Raw genomic sequence first — 21085 nt, 5'->3', positions numbered from 1 at the left:
ACTCCTTGGCCTGAGAGCAGTCATGGGACAGTGATGCTCTTCCTGTCATCATCTGAGAGTCACAGGCGTAGAAGACCTCAGCTAAGGTCCTCTGCTGTAAAACTTGCTTTGAGTATTTCCTCTGCCATTTTTCTCCTGTCACTCATCTCTTTATTTGTAAAATAGTAATCTGTGTCATTTTGGGGTTGTTGTGAAGACGAATAACTTGGTACTGTCTGGCTCACAGCAATCTCTTACTGCATCTTAAAGGTATTGGTGGCAGTAGTTGGAGTATTCAATTCATGATTCACAAATCTCGTTTTTCTAACCTGGAATACGGCTAGTAGACGTTTAAGGTGGCTTCTCAGCTACAAAATTTTAATTTTATGAAAAGGTCAGGTATTAAGGATATAGGTTCAGGAGAGACAATAATCTTGGTTTCTTCAACTTGAAAAATGGTCAATAGTGATAATAAATGACAAAAAATTAATATAAATATCAACTTGACTCCTGAGTGTTTTCTCAGATTATATACTATAAATTGCCCCACTGTATTTAACTGTAAACAGCATTTTAACTGTAGTTTAAAGATTAAATGCATACTGTCACATCTGTTTCTTTCCTGCTAGAATAGCATATTTCATTTTCCTGCTTTAAGAGGTTAGTTAATGCTTGAAAACAATGCTATGGAAAATTTCTTTGATCTTATTATTCAAGATTGAGAAAGTTAAACTCACATAAAGTAAAACAAGTGCTTTTTAATTTAAAGTTGCAGTTATACTCCTTTCATTTGGTAAAATTTTATTGAGAGTTTACTCTGAGCCAGGTGTTGTTATAAATGTTAAGGATGCCCTTAGAACATAACAGATAAGGTTGTCTTCATGGAACTTATAGTCTAATGAAGGTTGCATAGCTCCTGCTGGTATAAAGCAAATATTCCATAGCTGAGTGTGTGTATTGTGATGTATAAAGGTGTAGGGCTCAGTGAAAACATGTGAGCAGAGTAAGGAAAGGCAACTCATTTTTCGTGCAGAATTGTAGATGTTAAAGTTTCTATCTTCTTGTGTATTAATTTATTTTGATTCTTTTTTTCCCTTTAGTTTTTGTTGTGACCTGTTTTAAATATATTTTGAGAGCAAGCCAGATATATATTAATTACCATCCTTCAATATAAAGTCCAAATTTAAAGTATTAATATATATTTTCAGAAAGGTATCCTCATCAATAAAATCTAAAGGTTTTGTTATTGTTTTTCGTGTTCATTGTTGTTACGTAAATTGTTTGTTGGATATCTTTTTTTTGCAATGACCTTAACCACAAATCTTTAGCACTAGAAAGAAGAAAACCTATTAAAAATTAATTGATTTTTCAGGTTACGCGGGTAGTATTATTGTGGGTGAATAATCACTTCAATGACTTTGAAGGAGATCCTGCAATGACTCGATTTCTAGAAGAATTTGAAAATAATCTGGAAAGAGAGGTAATATTTGTGATTTTTTTTTTAATCACAGCTTTCAGTTCATTTTATTCAGCCCATCCTTGAAACCACTCTTTTTGAACTCTTGTAGAAAATGGGTGGACATCTAAGGCTGTTAAATATTGCATGTGCAGCTAAAGCAAAAAGAAGACTGATGACGCTAACGAAACCAGCCCGAGAAGCTCCTTTGCCTTTTATCTTACTTGGAGGCTCAGAGAAAGGATTTGGAATCTTTGTTGACAGTGTAGATTCAGCTAGCAAAGCAACAGAAGCGGGCTTGAAACGAGGGGATCAGGTATGGCATTTCTAGTTGCAAACGTAATGGTGAACACTGGTGTCTTCTTTTCCTTCAGTCAATTGGGAAACTGAAATTAATTTTATAACTTCATTTTTAGATACTAGAAGTAAATGGTCAAAACTTTGAAAATATTCAGCTATCAAAAGCCATGGAAATTCTTAGAAATAACACACATTTATCTATCACTGTGAAAACCAATTTATTTGGTAAGTATTTTGCATTTTTTGCATAGTCTCATTTTTCTCCTTTTGGTCTTTTATTTAAACATTTATGTCTTAATCATAAAAAGTCATTGCTTATAATTCAAGCATCATAAGAATTAAAAATTTATAGTAAAATGCATAGATACAGAATTAATTATATAAGCATATAATTAGATTTAAATAAAAGCCTACTTACTTGAGGACCATAACATTTAATTTTATTGATATTTTTATTGATAAATATTTTATTGTAAAGAATAAAAATCTGTCAATAAATACCTGTAACTTATTCTGAGTAGACGTGGCAGAAAACATACAAAACAGATTCTTGGTGTCATTCATTCCTTGTAGGAGTGTTTTTCTACAGGATTACAGTTTTGATCACGGCAGTCTATACTTAGTATCTGTTTCCAAGTTCTACAGTTGTCTTTGAATTATTCAGATTTCCAGTAATGGATGTTTTTTGGTGTTTGTTTCCTCTTTAGTATTTAAAGAACTTCTAACAAGATTATCAGAAGAGAAGAGAAATGGTGCCCCTCACCTCCCTAAAATTGGAGACATCAAAAAGGCCAGTCGCTACTCCATTCCAGATCTCGCAGTAGATGTAGAGCAAGTGATAGGACTTGAAAAAGTAAATAAGAAAAGCAAAGCCAACACTGTTGGGGGAAGGAACAAGCTCAAAAAGATACTCGACAAGACTCGGATCAGTATCTTGCCACAGAAACCATATAAGTGAGTGTCTGTATAAATTTTCTCTGCATTCTATTATTGTATTAAAATAATAAGCGAAGGTAATGATGTGATGTTTACTCAGGAGTGTAAAAATTGTTTTAGCTTTCATGGCAGAGCTATCTTAGAGGTAACTGGACAATTGTTTTTACCCCATTTTTGCCACTTGCTTGCCTACTCCAATCTTCTTAGAGATAGTTAGCATTTCTTTGTTTGAATTATTTTATTCCTCATTTGGACTTTTAAAAAGCAAGAATGTGACTTTACTCCTGTCTCCCCCCTGGCATGATGGGGTTGTTTCTGCTCTTGTATCTTTGTTTCTAGGTGTGTTTTCCACCATCAGCATCTGCTTTTGCCAACTGAGTTTTTGCGGCTCCCAGCTGCTACTATCTACCCTTGCCTTTCTCTTTTTGCTTCTGTCTCCTGTTTTCAGTTACTTAACTGTTGACAAGACATCACCAACCAAGCACAGAACTCCTTTTTTCCTCCTGCTGTGCTCTGCAGTCAGCATGTCAGGTGTATTCTTGAATCTCTTCTTGGCTGTTCGTTTATGCCAACAGCTCATACCAGACAGAGTTGCAAGCGTCACGCTTTTAAAACTTTGCTTGTTTGCTCACTTTTTTTTTCACTTTAGCTTCTTCTAGGTCTGTGGATGTTTTATAAACTTCAGTTTGTGGTGGTGGTTTAATTACTAAGTTGTGTCCAGTTCTCTGAGCCCACCAGGCTCCTCTGTCCATAAGATTTCCCAGGCAAGAAGACTGGAATGGGCTTGCCATTTCCTTTGGGGCAATCTTCCCAACCCAAGCATCCAACCCACATCTCCTGCTTGGCAGGTGGATTCTTTACCACTGAACCACCTGGGAAGCCCCATAAATCCCAATTGCCATCAGTCAAAATTTTTTAAAATATTAAATTACATGGGTGCCCAAAATTTATTTATTATATATTCCTCTAACTACAGTAATATGAGATAAGTTGAAAACATAAGGGTTATTGTTTTTCTTTCTTTCATGATCTAATAGGTCTTACAAAGGAGCAATACATATAACCATTCAGACTTTATCGAGTCTTTTCTAATTCCACTTCTGATAAAAATTTCATACAAAGATTTTAGAGCTATGTTCTAGAATATGCTGTTAGTGGATTGAATATCAAACTTGTGTCCCTATTAAACTATAATGATTGATTCTTTCATATTAGCTAGAAAAGACTGCTACAGCAGAGTCCTAAGGATCAGCAGTGTGTACAATGGCAGTATTTATAGACTTGAGAGTGTGTTTGTACCAAGTAAGTTTCTAAGAGACAGTGGATTAGGCCTGCTGGCATTACAGAAAATAGGAATTGATTTTTTAAGTCACCCTTCATAATGAAAAACACATTTTTAAGTGGATAAGAAAATTACTTAAATGTAGAATTATTAGCAGCACAATAACTAAAAACAGAGTTATATCTGATCATGAGTTAAATATGAACCTTTAAAACAATCTAACACAAGTCAGCATGACCCTGGTGAGTATTAATAGAAATGCGACATGTAAGAGCTGAGATGAAATCCATCCCTAGTACAGGGTGTTGGCAAAGGACACAGGATAAGAATACTGTGCATAACATTACTATGTGTATTTGGATGTATAACATTATTATGTGTATTTGGAAAGATACTCAAAATCTAGAAAAGGGAAAAGAAAAAAGGATGATAAATAGATCGTTGATTTGGAAGCACCGAGGAGACATCTTAAATAATTTACATTGAAGAGCATATATGACTCATTTAAACATTTCATTATGGACCACATCTTTATCCATTCATCTGTCAGTGGACATGTCCTGGCTATTGTAAATACTGCTATAGTGAACATTGAGGCTGCACATGTGTCTTTTTGAATCATGGTTTTCTCAGGGTATATGCTCAGTAGTGGGATTGCTGGGTCATATGGTAGCTCCATTTTTAGTTTTATAAGGAACCTCCTTAGTGGCTTTATCAGTTAACATTCCTACCAATAGTGCAAGAGGATCCCTTATCTCCACATCTTCCCCAACATTTATAGTTTGAGGTTTTTTGATAATGGCCATTCTGACTGGTGTGAGTTTACAATACTTCATTGTAGTTTAAATTTGGATCTCTCTGCTCTTTGATGAACTAGATAGGTGGGATGGGGGAGGGCGGGGTGACGGGTGGTGAGAGGGAAGTCCTAGAGGGAGGGGATATATGTATACATATGGCTGATTCACTTTGTTGTACAACAGAAACTAGCACAACATTGTAAAGCAGTTGTAACTCAAAAAAAAATAAACATTTTATATGAAAAATATTTGAAATCATCTATATATGTAATATAATTGAGAAGAATAATTATATTTAAAAGAAGGCTCAGTAGACTGTAGGATCTTTTATGTTGATATATAGACTTGATTTGGAGAAGGCAATGACACCCCACTCCAGTACTCTTGCCTGGAAAATCCCATGGATGGAGGAGCCTGGTAGGCTGCAGTGCATGGGGTCACTAAGAGTCAGACACGACTAAGCGACTTCACTTTCACTTTTCACTTTCATGCATTGGGGAAGGAAATGGCAACCCACTCCAGTGTTCTTGCCTGGAGAATCCCAGGGATGGGGGAGCCTGGTGGGCCGCTGTCTATGGGGTCGCACAGAGTTGGACACGATTGAAGTGACTTAGCAGCAGCAGCAGCATAGACTTGATTTAATAGTAGTCATTACTTGGGGCTTCCCAGGTGCTAGTTGTAAAGATTCTGACTGCCAGTGCTGGAGATGCAAGATATGCAGGTTCCATCCCTGGGTCGGGAAGATCCCCTGGAGTAGAAAATGGCACCCCACTCCAGTATTCTTGCCTGAAAATTGCAAATCTTTCCTAATAATCAGCATATGTTTACAAAGATTTTTTTTTTTCTAACAAAGCTTATCAAAGTAGTCAAGTAGATAAATATTCTAGATATATTGTTTGTTTGTTTGTTTTTCTCTCTCTTTCAAACATTATCAGTATCACAGAAGCTAAGGTGCCAGACGGTGGCCACCTGGCAAGGACAGCCCTAGTAGAGGGATGTGAGTAGAGAGGGTAGGACAGTAGAGGACAGTAGAGCTCAGGTCCAGTTGTTGAGTAAGTGGAGAAAGACTGCTAAACCCAAAAGAAAGAGAGAATAGCCAACAGACTACATACAAAGTTAACCAAGGTCAAAAAAAATCTCAGTAACAATGACAGAGTTCGAGAGGTCCAGCAGGAAGAGGCTGCGCTCAGAGGTGGACCTTTCTGAGCTTGATCTGTACTTTAACACAGTTTCAATCCAGGAGTACTCTTGTGTCTGTGGATGGCAGAGACACGCGTGAGAGTAGAGTGTTAGATCACCATGTTGGGTGTGACATGTTGCTGGGAAACGGGTCTGAAGAAGGCCACCTTTTGGGGATGCCCAGAGTGTCTGACCAGTACTGATAGCATCTGCGCCAGCAGGAGCCCAGTTGACTCTGTCTTTGGCCTGAGTCCACAGCAGTTGTCTCGAGTCCTGTATGACATTTCATATTTTGGGCAGTAAAGGCTGCTTTATAAGGTTGAAAGATAAAATTCCACTAATAATGTGAATGTTTTAATGGACATTAATCCTTTTTGTCTATATATACATGCCTCTATGCACTTAAATAGAAATATAGTTTTGTTATGAATATAGCTAAGAATTTTTTAAATTTTTATTGAAATCTAGTTGATTTATAATATTTCTTAGTTTCAGGTGTACTGCAAAGTGATTCACTTTTATAAGTATATATGTTTGTGTATTCATTCTTTTTTAGATTCTTTTCCATTATTATTATAAGAGATTGAGTGTAGTTTCTTGTGCTATATACAGAGGGTCCTTGTTATCTGTTTTTTACATAGTAGTGTGCATATGTTAATTCCAAACTCCTAATTTATTCCTCTGCCTCCCCTTTCTCCTTTGGTAACCATATGTTTTCTATATCTATGAGTCTATTTCTGATTTGTAAATAAGTTCATTTGTATAATTTTTTTTTAAATATTCCACACATAAGCAATATAATAGATTTGTCATTCTCTGTCAGACTTCCTTCCCTTAGTATGCTCATCTCTGGGTCCACCTATATTGCTACAAATGGCATTATTTCTTCCTTTTTTATAGCTAAGAAATATGCCATTGTGTGTGTATACCGTATCTTCTTTATCCGTTCTTCCGTTCATGGGCACTTAGGTTGTTACCATGTCCTGGCCATTGTAAATAGTGCTGCAATGTAACTGTAAATGGAGTGCATATGTCTTTTCAGATTGGTGTTTTCTCCAGATATATGCCCAGGAGTGGGATCTCTGGACCATGTTCACATATGAGTTTTGAAGGATTTATACTAACATCATCCCAAGTCTTGTCCTTACTTATTTGCCTTTGTAATTTCCATTTCTCTCCCAAATAAAAAGGAAGAATGCTGCTAGGTTTTTTTTTGTTTGTTTTTTTTTTTTTTTTTTTTTTTGCACAGCCATTAAAAATGGCAGATAGTAAGTATTATGATCAAGCTGTCATGTCTAAAAACTTAATGATGCTGCATCTTAATTTTATGACACCTTGATTTATGTCTCAACCTTAGTATAATCTTCTTTCTCTTCATTTCAAGGTACTTATAGAAATTGGTCAGAACTATAACCATTTGCTTGTGTTCTATTAATTTTGTGTTTGTGCTTACTGCTTTATTCTGATGTTTTGTTTTGGAAATAGTTGGCCCTTCAAATCTAGAAATAGTTTTTATGTATTATTAAATCATGTTTCAAGAGTTATGCCCAGGCTTTTATAAATGGAAGTGAATTTGTAGCCATCAATAGTAAGCAGTACTCTTGGAGCTTAAATCTAGAACTAGAAATTTTAAGTAGAGAGTTAAAAGTAAAAGTGAGTCATTGGATTTCCACTGCCTCTTCTCTGGTGCCAAGAAATGTCACCATGCACCACTACTTTTTTATGCTCCATATAATTAAGAAATAATGTCTGTGTCAGGCTTTCTTTACATTTGACTCTATTGTGATCTCATTTATCTCTCTGAAACACTGGAGGATGAAATTGGGACAGTTTGGACTTTTTTTCCTCCATTCATTTTACTCAATTTCTTCAGTTCTTAAAGATAAGATTATAAAACAACTTATCATTCTGAGGCAGAAGTCATCATTTGAGTGACTAAATGCCTCTCTTAAAATGTGCTTTTTCTTAACTCTATTTCCATGACTAACTCGGACTTATCTTTTCTTAAATATATGTCTGTAACTCAGAAACTACTAATACTCGTTATGATTCATCTAGTTAAAAAGACAGGTTTTAGAGAAACATGCACTTGAGTTGGATACACAAGCAGTAGCAGCTTTTGTAATTTACAATCAAATTTATTAATATTTGTACATTAACTGGTAGTATTCTGAAATACGGTTTATTTCTTATCTGTGTGCACTATCTATTGGTGAGTTATAACTTTTTAACTTGCTGATCATTTATTTTGTACCTTTTTTCCTGGTTCAGTGATATCGGGATTGGTCAGTCTCAAGATGACAGCATAGTAGGATTAAGGCAGACTAAGCACATCCCAACTGCGCTGCCTGTCAGCGGAACCTTATCGTCCAGTAATCCTGACTTACTGCAGTCACACCATCGAATTTTAGACTTCAGTGCTACTCCTGGTGAGCACCACTCATATAGTTTTGTTTTTTTCTCTTTTTTCCCCCCTAATCTAATGGTAATGCTATATGTATCTCTCTTGCTTTGGCATGGACTCTGTCAGATGCTAACAGTCATGATAAATTTAAATTTCAAACAGTTGGAACTGTTTTTTTTTTATTATTACTCAGACTAATTTAGTATGCCCACAAGCAAATGGATCTCTCAGATGTTCCCTTTCATAAAATGAAGTTAATATGGTACCATGCAGATATTATCAGGTCATATTAAATAAAAAGTAAGAGGCATATTTTAGATCAGCTTCCTGGATTTTTCAATATAATAAAGATGAACTTTAGATTTAAATTTTTTCCTTTCTGCTGCCAACCTGACAACTTTAACTGCTGCTATTGTGATCTGATCTGTTTGTCTGTGGATCATTTGGTTATCCTAGGGCAAATGTGTTCATTCAGTGTGCCTGTATGTTGACTGAATCAATCTTTGAAGAAGAATTGCTGATGTAAGGGAGAGATGGAAGTTTAGCATTGTCTTTTCTGAGAATTTTTTTCACATTGCTTTGTTTAATTTTATTACCATGTACTGAAATCCTTTCTACTGACATATGACTCTTCTTTCCACCAGATTTGCCAGATCAAGTGCTAAGGGTTTTCAAGGCTGACCAGCAAAGCCGATACATCATGATCAGTAAGGACACTACGGCGAAGGAAGTGGTCGTTCAGGCCATCCGGGAGTTTGCCGTGACCGCCACCCCAGATCAGTACTCGCTCTGTGAAGTCTCTGTCACACCAGAGGGAGTGATCAAGCAAAGAAGGCTTCCAGATCAGCTTTCCAAACTTGCTGACAGAATACAGTTGAGCGGAAGGTAGACGTTATTCATCCTGTTGGATTTCTCTACCCCCACCTCCCCAAACCCCACACCAACGGCCGGTGAACACTTTCGAAGGGTTTTTAAAATAAGTATCCCTGAAGATTAAAAAGATTTCCCTCATTCACTGAGCATTGCCATATCAAAGGGAATGCACACAGTAGATGGTTGACCCTCACAAGGATCTCTTAGGAACTTGTGCAAAACAAGGGTGCTGTGACCTGACCGTTCCTTGCTGCTCACCAGTGCTCGTGCTCCCATCAGGACACGGGGCTGGCAGAAAGGCACAGCCGTCTCCTGGGAGATGTACATTCACAACACACCTTCCACCTTCTTCTGCCATTTGCTTCTGCCTACCTGACTTTTCTAGGAGCTTCATTTGTTTAGGTGGAGATATCTATGACAGTGTGGTTGGCTAAAGCTGCCTATTATTGTTCATGACACTAATGAAATATCCTTAACACTGGAACCAAAGCTTAGTTGCTTCAGGGCTTGGTCTTCTGCTGCCTTGTATTTGCAGGAAAACATTGTATGGGATTTTGTCAGCCTCTCAGATGGTTTTGTCAGTCTCTTAAATGGTGTTTCCATTGATATTCTCAAATCACAAATTAGGGAAAGTTGGAAAAGTAGTTATGTCTTGGCTTTCATATAATGACTAGATTTTGCACTTTCTGAAAAATGAGTGTTTTCATAAATCACATTTTTTTCTTTTTTTCTCATCATATGGAGTGTTTCATTGTATCTTGCCTTTTGTGTTAAACATCTAAACCTGATTTAATTCATTCCGAACTTCTGTTTTTTTTCTGTCAGCTATAACTTTCTTGCTCTTCTTCACTTTCACTTTATTGCCAGCCCCAACTCTGGTAGGTAGTGTCCGTTTTTCTTGTTATCATTTAAATATCATTGATCTGTCTGTGATCATGATGGGGTTCTCCACATCTCCACTGAGGTGCAGAGTCCTGATTCACAGTCATTGCTCAGCAAAATTATAAATGGATTCACATCACGGGCTTCGTGAGTAATCAAAGCTGAGACCATCTATGACTGTCAAGCCCCGAGGTCTGTGTCTTCTGTCACATCAGCTTTGGCGAAATATGCAGAAGGCCAGTTTGACAGGACCACAATTCTCATTCTGTTTCTTCCTTTATGGAGTCTGGCTTAAGAAAGCATCTTTCTATAAAATCAGTTAAAAAAAAAAAAGCATCTTTCTATAAAATCAGTTAAAAAAAAAAAAAATGAACAGAGTAAACATTTGCATTCTCTTTGGACAAGTTGCTGACAAAGAGAAAGGCGCACTGACCCTGAGTTCTCTCTCTACAGCTGGTGTTCATCTTTCTGAGCCTCTGTTTCTTCATCTGACAAGCAGGAAAAACACACACCCCACGTATGTGTAGGGTTTTTGTGAAAATCAGATATTCGAAAGTCAAAGTCCATCTTAGGATCGTTCTCCTCATAGCATCAAATAGAGGCAAATGGCTTACAGGTTTCTTGGGTATTTGAATAAGTAGGTGAACCAGTAGTCACAAAGAATCTCCAGGGAACAGAGTGGTCACGCTGTGTTGGATTCTCGCTTCCTTCCTTGGATCCCATTTCCTTATTTAAACCGATTATCTAAGTTCAGCTATTTTCTGTCCTTATTAGCAAAAAAATAATAATAATAATCATCTAGAACGAAGGAAGAGTAGTAGAAAATGGATTGCAGGTGATACAAATGCAGTTCCATGTGATGTGTTTGCTTCTATCAGTGGCTTCTGGATGGGGTTCTGTGGTCTGGCGTCTGAGGAGCCACTGCCTCCTCCATCTGCCAAGCAGAGTCCCTGCATCATTCAGCAGCACGTTCTCATTGCTGTTCTGTAGACAGCAGCATTCTTCCAGGAATGTTTTGAGATTGCTGCTCAGGCTTTGGATTCTGTGTCTCTCACAGGTATTACTTGAAAAACAACATGGAGACGGAAACCCTTTGCTCGGATGAGGATGCACAGGAGCTGCTGCGAGAGAGCCAGATCTCACTGCTGCAGCTCAGCACCGTGGAGGTGGCCACACAGCTCTCCATGCGCAACTTCGAGCTTTTCCGCAACATCGAGCCCACTGAGTACATCGATGACTTATTCAAGCTCAAATCAAAAACCAGCTGTGCCAACCTGAAGACGTTCGAGGAAGTCATTAACCAGGAGACGTTTTGGGTAGCATCCGAGATTCTGCGGGAGACAAACCAGCTGAAGAGGATGAAGATCATTAAGCATTTCATCAAGATAGCTCTGCACTGTAGGGAGTGCAAGAATTTTAACTCCATGTTTGCGATCATCAGGTGAGAGAGCATGTTCATCGTAAGAGTTGATTCACTTTACAGGTTAAAAAATATTATATCAATCCAGGAAAGCCATACAATTTGTAGGAGTGTAGTAGTTTTTGAATTGTGTCATATGGAATAATTCTTTTTCTCTGAATCCTAATTGTAACCCTTTATTTAAAGTCTTATAATGGATGGTCCTAGAGATTATTATACTAAGTAAAGTCAGACAGAGTAAGACAAATATCATATGGTATCATTTATATGTGGAACCTAAATATATATATCTATGTGTAAATGAACTTATTTACAAAACAAGTAGACCCATAGACATACGAAATAAACTTATGGTTAGCAAATGGGAGAGAGAGAGAGAAGGATGATTTAGGAGTTTGGTTTAAAATATATACACTATTATATGTAAAATGGGCTTCCCTGATGGCTCAAATGGTAAAGAATCTGCCTGCAATGCAGGAGACCTGGGTTTGATCCCTAGGTCAGGAAGATCCTCTGGAGTAAGAAATGGCAAGCCATTCCACTATTCTTGACTGGATAATTCTATGGACAGAGGAGCCTGGCAGGGTACAGTCCAGGTCACGAAGAGTTGGACTCGACTGAGCAACTAACATATTTAAAGTAGATAAACATCAAGGCCCTACTGTATAGCATAGAGAACTATACTCAGTATTTTGTAATAGCCTGTAACAGAAAAGAATCTGAAGAAGAACAGATATGTATGTTTGTGTGTGTGAGTGTATTGATATATGACAAATTACTGTGCTGTACACCTAAAACTAACACATCATTGTAAATCAGCTGTACTTCAGTTTAAAAAAAAACACCTTGTATGCTGATTTAAAGCCCAGAAAATCTGTATTTGCCATTTTTTTTTTAGCTCTGTGACTTGGGGCAAATTATTTGAATTTCTCTGAATGTCAATTTATTTCTGTATAAAATAACAATGACCCAAAGAGTTATCAAGTAACCTAAATAGTATAATGTGTATAGAGTTCCATCACTTGCACAGGGCATATGGATGCCTACTAAATGTTAATTTTCTTCTCCTCTAAGTGCTTAGAGGCTGGAAGAAAATACAGATTGAAACAATGAAAAAAATTGATGCTGATGATTAAATTAGTCATTTTTTCTGTCTAAGAATTTGATCATACTATTATTCTTATAGCTTTAAAATTATTATCATAGGATATATATACACATATTTTTATTGGGGTACAATTGCTTTGCAACATTGTGTTAGTTACTTTTGTACATCAAAGTGAGTCAGCCATAAGGATACATATATCCTCTCCCTCCTGGACCTCCCTCCCCTCCTTCCCCATCCCACCCCTTTAGATCATCACAGAGCAGAGGTGAGCTTCCTGTGTTATACAGCAGCTTCCCACTAGCTCTCTATTTCACACATGGTAGTGTTTATTAATATATGTCAGTCTTAATCTCCCAATTCATCCCCTCCTTCTCATATCCATACATTCATTCTCTACATCTGCATCTCTATTCCTGCCCTAGAACTAGGTTCACCTGTACCATTTTTCTAGAGTCCACATATAAGCAGTATTATATGATATTTGTTTTTCTCTTTCTGACTTACTTCACTCTGTACGACAGACTCTAGGTCCATCCGCGTCTCTACAGATGACCCAGTGTCACAGGATATTTGTTAATCTGCTTTATCAAATGCCTGCTTGGTGCCAAGTACTTAGGCCTGTTTGGGGTTTGGGTTAAACCAAACCCCAAGGCCCTGTCCCTGCTTCCATCTTCAGTTCTCATTACCCAGAATTATTAATAGTCCTTCAAATCCTGTACATTCCTGTGTATACACAGCATGCACGCAGAAGTGTTCTATGTTAATAAATAAGCAATACATTCCTACCGTCCTTCAACAGGACGAGTCATTTAATTTTATACCACTTTTCTTTTTCCCCTCTCAGTGGCCTAAACCTGGCACCAGTGGCAAGACTGCGAACTACCTGGGAGAAACTTCCCAATAAATACGAAAAGCTGTTTCAAGATCTCCAAGACCTGTTTGATCCTTCCAGAAACATGGCGAAATACCGCAATGTCCTCAACAGTCAGAACCTGCAGCCTCCTATCATCCCCCTGTTCCCAGTGATCAAGAAGGATCTTACGTTCCTTCACGAAGGTAAATATATAAGTTGGAAGATTTCTGTCTCCACCGGTGGAGGTATAGGATGAATGCCATGTGATTCCCTTTTCCTTCTTTACCAATTACAGGGAATGACTCCAAGGTTGACGGGCTGGTCAATTTTGAGAAGCTAAGAATGATTGCAAAGGAAATACGTCACGTTGGCCGAATGGCCTCTGTGAACATGGACCCTGCCCTCATGTTCAGGACTCGGTGAGTGTCTCCCTCAGCAGTGTTCCTGGGGTTAGAGAAGGTTGAGCTTAGAGCTTCCTAATCAATGAGAGAAGGTTGTGAATACATCCATCTGTGGTGAGATTTATCAGGGTGTGAACAGAATCTCCATTGAGCTGTAATTCATAATGACTGTCTGATTCCACATCCGGTGCACTTTGGGCTGTCAGTGAAAAGTTTGTCCCTCAGACACTTTTCATTGACCGTGAGACACAACTATTCTTATTTTTCAGAATGCTGATTTACAGAGCTAAAAGGCATAATTGATAGTATGAACTAAAATATGTAAATGATCCAAGTGGTATTGTCTCACTGTCCACACAATGGATTGAGCTTTCAGTTAGTGTAGCCAAAAATGATGAATCCAGTGAAAGAGAGAACAAAGTCTTTACAACAGAATATTTACTTTCATTTGTCTTTTGAGCCAGAAAGCTATTGCTGGTCCAGTTGTGTGTGTGCGTGAGGCGATTATGCAGTTTATGGTTTGTGGGCTTCTAGTACTGCTTATCCAGAAGTCTGGTCCTTTCTTTCTGAGCTTGTGATCTCTCTGTCTCTCTCTACACCCATGCTTCAACCTCCACGGCTCTCACTTACAGGAAGAAGAAGTGGAGGAGTCTGGGGTAAGTGGTGGGGGCACTGCACACCCACACAGTTCTCATCCTGCTCATGGCATTGTGTTTTTCTTACCCGCTGTGTTTCCTGACGCTTTGCATTTTTGCATTTTTTTTTTTCTTAACCCTCTTGCTTTAGCAGAATTTCAGTTGGCAAACTGACTTCAAGTTTAATCTACTGGGGCTTTTGCTTGTGAGGTCATGACCCATGAGAGCTGTGAAATGACTGATGACTGTTCTGGGGAACCACAGGCCAAGCCTTACTCCTGAGCTTTCAAAAAGATTTAATTTTAATACAATTTGTGTGTTTTGAAATGAGAAAAGTCTAACCTGGGGTGAGGGGAGAAAGGATCTTAGAAGGGAAAATTGTGCAATTTAAATACTGTTGCACAGATTTTTGTGAAGTGAATCTATGTAATACAGAAGGTGCCCCTACATGTTAAAACTAAATTTTTTTACAGCTCAACTAACTACTGTTTTCATTCTATAAACCAGTCCTTTTCAAAAATAATTCTTAACAACTCATATGCTAGTTCCTGTACATGTGTTTTTACATTTGCATGACCATTTTATTAACAAATTGACCATATTACTCGAAAAACTCACTACACTTAACCCAAGCAACAAGAAAACAGTTGTGAACATTGTGGGTAAATTTCTTTAAATCTATGTAAGACATCCCTTTTAGGAGAAATAAATTTAATGTCACTCTTAATTATTGTAACTGCATATTCTTGCATGAGCTTTTATATACAATAATTATTAGTTGCTGGCTTCTACAAGAGAACTGCCTTGGATGCTTTCTAGAGGCAAAAAAGTAGAATTTTTAGTTCAAACAGAACACGTACCAAACGTATATGTATACATATAGTGTATGTAGAATTATTTTTAATTTGAAAAAAAATCATTTAAATCTATATATTATATTTTAATCTATATAAATATGATATGATTCTATATTCCTTTGTGACAGTTTACTTACCAGAATGAGGCATGTGGCCTCTTGAACTAGACTGTTAGAGAAGCCTTGGCACGTTTCCTGTGGGTATGGTGACCCTGTGCTGGAGCGAGCTGCATCTCTGCCTTTTCATCTTCCAGGTCGCTCAGCCAGGGTAGTACAAACGCAACCGTGCTAGATGTTGCTCAGACAGGTGGGCATAAAAAGCGGGTGCGTCGTAGCTCCTTTCTCAATGCCAAAAAGCTATATGAAGATGCCCAGATGGCTCGCAAAGTGAAGCAGTACCTGTCCAATCTGGAGCTCGAGATGGATGAGGAGAGTCTTCAGACGCTATCCCTGCAGTGTGAGCCGGCCACCAACACACGTGAGTTTCTCCTTAAAGTGGCTGCAGGTCCAGTTGGAATGCAGATAGGCTTCCTGTGCCAGCACAGCAGGGCAGGGTGCAGGGGCACATAGCATCCTGAGACACGCTAGCCTTTCCTGTAATTACAGCACACAGCGCAGTCCTGGGTTTGGGCTCGTGTCCAGTGGGGTTTAGCGTGGAGACAATGACACCATAGACTACTTCAGGGTGACTGGCTTATTTGGTTTCATCCCAGTGCTACCAGGGTGCAGGCAAGGGACACATGGGTAGATGCAGCGCCTATTCCCATCCCTTGTTTTCTCACAAAGATACCTGCAAAGTGATGGGCAGTCTGGGAGGGGCACAGACCGAGGTGTACTAGCTGCCCCTTACCCCTTTGCCCAGAAGGCACCCAGTAGTCAATTCAGCTGCCACGTACGGGGGCAATTCTGCTCCACAGGGAACCTCAGCTCAGCCTAATGCATAGATCTGGCCTGGTGAGAAATGGGGGCTGCTTTCTTTCTCTTGGCATTTGAATTTGTAAGACAGAGGCATTTTCCATTTAGGACACTTTGGGATCTTTTAGGGCTGCCCTGGTAGCTCAGTGATAAAGAATACACCTGTCAATGCAGGAGACACAGGTTCGATCCCTAGGTTGGGAAGATCCCCTGGTGGAGGAAATGTTTACCCACTCCAGTAATCTTGCCTGGAGAATCCCATGGACAGAGGATGCTGGTGGACTACGGTCCATGAGGTCACAAAGAGTCAGACACAACTTAGCAACGAATTAACAACAATGGGCAAGTTTGAAGATACCTTCTACAGAGTTTAAATGCTGGATGATCGAGAAGATTCAGGTTATTATATTAGATTTACCCAAGTACTAGAAAAGCACCAGGTATCATGGAGAAGAGCTTGTCCTCAGCAGTCAGATTGGTCTGAATTAAAATCGTGTTTGTTCCTTGTCCTAACAATGCCACCTTAGGCAGGTTATTTAAGCTCCTTTAATGTGTAAAACGGAGGAAGTCAAATATGTCATTGAGTTGTCTTGAATATTAATACACTTTAAATACAGCATTTGATTGCCCTGTTAAATTGGCTTGCCTTCTATCTGCCATGGAATTATACACTCAGTATAATACTCAAGCAGTACTGAGTGCTGTTAGCAACATAGATAATTCTAACCCATAGGAGAGAGAATTTGGTAGTAAAAAGATTGTAGCTAATATTATCCATTAACTTAAAACATATCATGGGATTTGGGGTACCATTTTAGGAAAATAATTTCTAACAATTTTCCTCTTACAATTTTATAATATATTTGGGTTTTTTTATAGACATACTTATAACATATTAAACTATCCACAGTTTTTTTTTTAATGTGGTACTTAATAGTATAATCATCCTTTGAGATGGCTAGCTTCATAAAGTAAATCTTGTCCTGCTGTGCCTTTTTTCTGTAACAAAAGTTCTCCCCCTGTCCTTGTTTCTATCCTTTTTATGAGGAACAGGAAAAAAAATACACATTTCTGTATTCTAACTGCAGAAAACGCTCATGCAATTATCTTATATGTGGCCACTAACCTCTTCAACTTCTTGTTCTATTTTCAAACCAAACAATTACCAGTGCCTAAGAATCCCACTGACAAAAAGCCTGTCAAATCGGAGACCTCCCCAGTGGCCCCGAGAGCGGGGTTGCAGCCGAAAGCACAGCCGCAGCCCCAGCCGCCGCAGCCGCCGCACAAACTCAACCAGGGACTGCAGGTTCCCGCCGTGTCCCTTTACCCTTCACGGAAGAAAGTTCCCGTAAAGGACCTCCCACCTTTCGGTAGGTAACTCCATTCACACCCTCTTTTTTTTTCCCCCATTTATTTTTTTATCGAAGTATAGTTGAATTACAAAGTTGGGTTAATTCGGTCAGTTAATCTTCAACAGAGTCAAGAATATGCATTAAGAAAAAGACAGTCTCTTCAAGTGGTGCTAGGAAAGCTGGACAGCCCCATGTAAATCAGTCAGGTTAGAACGTGCCCTCTCACCATACAAATAAAAAACTCAAAATGGCTTGAAAACTTTAACATAAGACCTATCATCGTAAAACTCCTAGAAGAGAACATAAGCAAAAACATTCTCTGACGTAGATCATAGCAACATTTTCTTAGGTCAGTGTCCCAAGGCAATAGAAACAAAACCAAAAATTAACAAATTGGACCTAATCAAACTCACAAGCTTTCACATGGCAAAGGAAACCATAAACAAAATGAAAAGACCACTGACAGAATGGGAGAAAATATTTACAAACCATGTGACCGACAAGGGCTTAGTTTCCAAACTATCCGAACAACTCATACAACTCGACAAAAATGCAAACAACCCACACGCCCTTTTGGCACTGTTCATTCACCACCTGCTTCTCAGATTAGGGAACAGTGCTTATTTTGGATAACTTCATCTGATATACCTGAGTTTTCCCTGATTGTCCCTTCTGAATAAGACATTAATGTTCATGAAGTTAAACTTTACTTTTGCTAGTGGGAAGAACTGTTTTTATAGAGCATCTCATTCAGTCATGTTCCTTTGTCATAGCGATGGGGGCAGAGGCAGGCCATGGGGCTTTTACTCATTTAACTTTTAGCAAGTACAGAAGCTGCTTTGCCCATATACCTTATTTAAACTAGTTTAACCTTTTGATCAATGAGTTGCTGGAATTTAGGCAGAATATTTCTAAGTGAAATGATTTGTCTGGAGGCATAACTTTCATTTGTTGAATCATCAGTTCTGTAACTTGGGAGGAAAATAGTCAGCTCCAGTTAAAGGAGCTTCATCTTTCCTATTAAAAGTAAAGTATGGACTAGTTTAGTTCTTTTATGTAAATGGAGCAAAATTATTTTTCATAAAATGTTCTAGTTCTTTTTTCTGTCTGTATATATGTGTGTGTGTGTCTGTGTGACAGGAAACAATATTAATAAAAGGAAAGAAATTTAAAAAAACAACTGGCAGCAGAGCTGACTCTTGATAGAATAGGGTACTGGTAGCTGGGACAGTTCCCGGCCGGCTGCAGGCTGTCCATGCATCAGGCAGGAGTCCTAGATGCTCTCTGTGCCCTGTCACGAGTGCTCTGTGACGTGTACTCTGTCACTGGCTCCTTCCTCCTGATCAGCAGGTGTCCCATTTGTTGAATTGGGGAAAAGTGAAATATCTCCCCTTTATGGGACATTTTCCTCTTTGAAATATTTGTTTTGCTGCCTCTATCACAAACAAACTGAATTAATATTCCTTTGTCCACTGTGTTATTTTTTAAATATAATTTTATTTATTTTTTGGCTGTACCATGTGGCATATGGGATCTAGTTCCCCCACCAGGGATGGAACCCAAGCCCCCTGCAGTGGAAGTACAGCATCTTAACCACTGGACCTCCAGGGAAGTCCCTCCACTTCCCTGTTAAGAATATCCCTGTACTCCTGCAAGTCAACCTCTATTGCCTCTTTTCTGCTTCTTTTATGGACACAGCCTGTTACTCCACATGGAGGCACACCTAATAGAGAGTCATCCCCCCCTTTCCCAAGGAGACTCTCTCTAATATTTTTAGGCCTATTTGAATTTATGAGCTTCAGGAGTATGGATGAAATAGTCATGTGTCTTCTTAAGAGAGTTTAATAAACATTTAAAGTCACATACTATAAAATATTAACTTAGAGTTGCTGAGTTCACCCACCACCCCCATTCATGAACCAAGTTTTATTCTCAATACTTCATACAATTAAAAAAAATTTTTTTTTATGTGGACCATTTTTTAAAGTCTTTAGTAAATTTGTTGCAATATTGCTTCTGTTTTATATTTTGGTGTTTTGGCCATGAGGCAGGTAGGATCTTAGCTCCATGATCAGAGACCAAACTTGCAAGCCCTGCATTGGAAGGCTATGTCTTAACCACTGGACTGCCAGGGAAGTCTCCCTTCATGCATTTTTTATTTTAATGTCTTTGTCATCAAAGTACTTTCAAAGTGGAACAGAGTTTTCTAAGGCATAGCATCTTCACATCCATCTACATTGTTCAAAGGCAGCACTTTTTCATTCTGTGTGTGATGCTGTCTTTGGAAAAATTTTTTTTCCAAATTAAAGCTATTCATTCATGTAGCTTTAGTGTAACTAGTGTTTTCATGTATCCTGTGTATATTATTATTTGCATAATTAAAAGATTGCTTGAAAAATGATTTTTAAAAGATTGTATTAAAAAGTAGTATCAGACACTTACATGAGGTGAAATGAAGGATTAAATCTTCGTTAAATTTCATTCCTCCTTTTTTAATGGATTCTGTTAAGTCTGAGAACATCAAAACTAACATAAGGACTTCCTTGGTGGTTCAGTGGTAAAGAATCTGCCTTCCAATGCAGGGGCTGAGGATTTGATTCCTGGTCAAGGAACTAAGATCCCATATACTGCAGGGCAACTAAGCCTGCATGTTACAACTGAGACCCAAGCTGACAAAAATAAATATTTAAGGATGTCCCTGGTGGTCCAGTGGTTAAGAATCCTCCTGCCAATGCAGGGGACACAGGTTTGATCCCTTACCTGGGAAGATTCCATATGCCTTGGAGCAGTTAAGCCTGGATGCCACAACTGTTGAGCCTGTGCTCTAGGACCTGGGAGCTGCAACCACTGAGCCCACAAGTCCTAGACTCCTGCTCTACAATAAGAGAAGCTACCACAATGAGAAGCCACCACACCGCAACTAGAGAGTACTCCCTACTCGCCTCAACTCGAGAAAGCCCACGCACAGCAATGAAGACCCAGCACAGCCAAAAAAACCCCACAAAACTAATATTAATTGAGGTAGTTTCAGCCTCTAATGCCTCCCCTTAGGTCTCTTTGTTGTTCAAAATATGGTAATTGAGAGTGCCTCATAATAATGCTACAGACTTAGTAAGAATCTCTTCATGTGACTTCCTCACATCTAAAGTAGTTTTTAGGGGGAAAACCACCTGAGAGTAGCACATGGAATCCTTTTTCTTCTGCCTTACATCCTCCTGCTTGATCCTGCACTTGGTGCTCGAGGGCTCCCCCAAGACACCTTCTCCCTCAACCTCTGGTTCCGGGCACTTTCAAGGTCCCCTCCTGCTGCTGCTCCTTCATCTGCTTATTGACCAGATATTAGTGTGGAATTCCTTAATGCTCCTTCAGTCTCTTTCCTGCTACTTCCTTTTGCCTCTTGACTCAATCCTTTCCTGCCATCACTCCCACTTCCCACACGCTAGCTTTTCCAACACCA

The 21085-nt window shown here is 38.7% G+C and overlaps 1 protein-coding gene across 22 annotated transcripts in view; it reads left to right on the top strand.

Annotated features, from left to right (window-relative positions):
• The window catches only part of RAPGEF2 (Rap guanine nucleotide exchange factor 2), a 275356-nt gene that overhangs the window by 244432 nt on the left and 9839 nt on the right, over window positions 1–21085 (top strand). For 21 of the 22 annotated variants that reach the window (XM_055550911.1, XM_055550903.1, XM_055550912.1 and 18 more), the window contains 12 exons: window positions 1352–1459; window positions 1548–1751; window positions 1852–1960; window positions 2443–2689; window positions 8201–8358; window positions 8978–9218; window positions 11146–11529; window positions 13461–13672; window positions 13765–13888; window positions 14503–14526; window positions 15616–15839; window positions 17446–17646. In XM_055550911.1, coding sequence (XP_055406886.1) covers window positions 1352–1459; window positions 1548–1751; window positions 1852–1960; window positions 2443–2689; window positions 8201–8358; window positions 8978–9218; window positions 11146–11529; window positions 13461–13672; window positions 13765–13888; window positions 14503–14526; window positions 15616–15839; window positions 17446–17646 — 2236 coding nt within the window. The remainder of the gene's footprint in view (window positions 1–1351; window positions 1460–1547; window positions 1752–1851; window positions 1961–2442; window positions 2690–8200; window positions 8359–8977; window positions 9219–11145; window positions 11530–13460; window positions 13673–13764; window positions 13889–14502; window positions 14527–15615; window positions 15840–17445; window positions 17647–21085) is intronic. The other variant, XM_055550904.1, reaches the window with a different exon arrangement.

This window comes from Bubalus kerabau, chromosome 16 (assembly GCF_029407905.1).
Source record: "Bubalus kerabau isolate K-KA32 ecotype Philippines breed swamp buffalo chromosome 16, PCC_UOA_SB_1v2, whole genome shotgun sequence".
Lineage (NCBI taxonomy): Eukaryota > Metazoa > Chordata > Mammalia > Artiodactyla > Bovidae > Bubalus > Bubalus kerabau.
The sequence above is the reverse complement of the archived record's forward strand: the minus strand, read 5'-3'. Positions and strand labels throughout refer to the sequence as shown.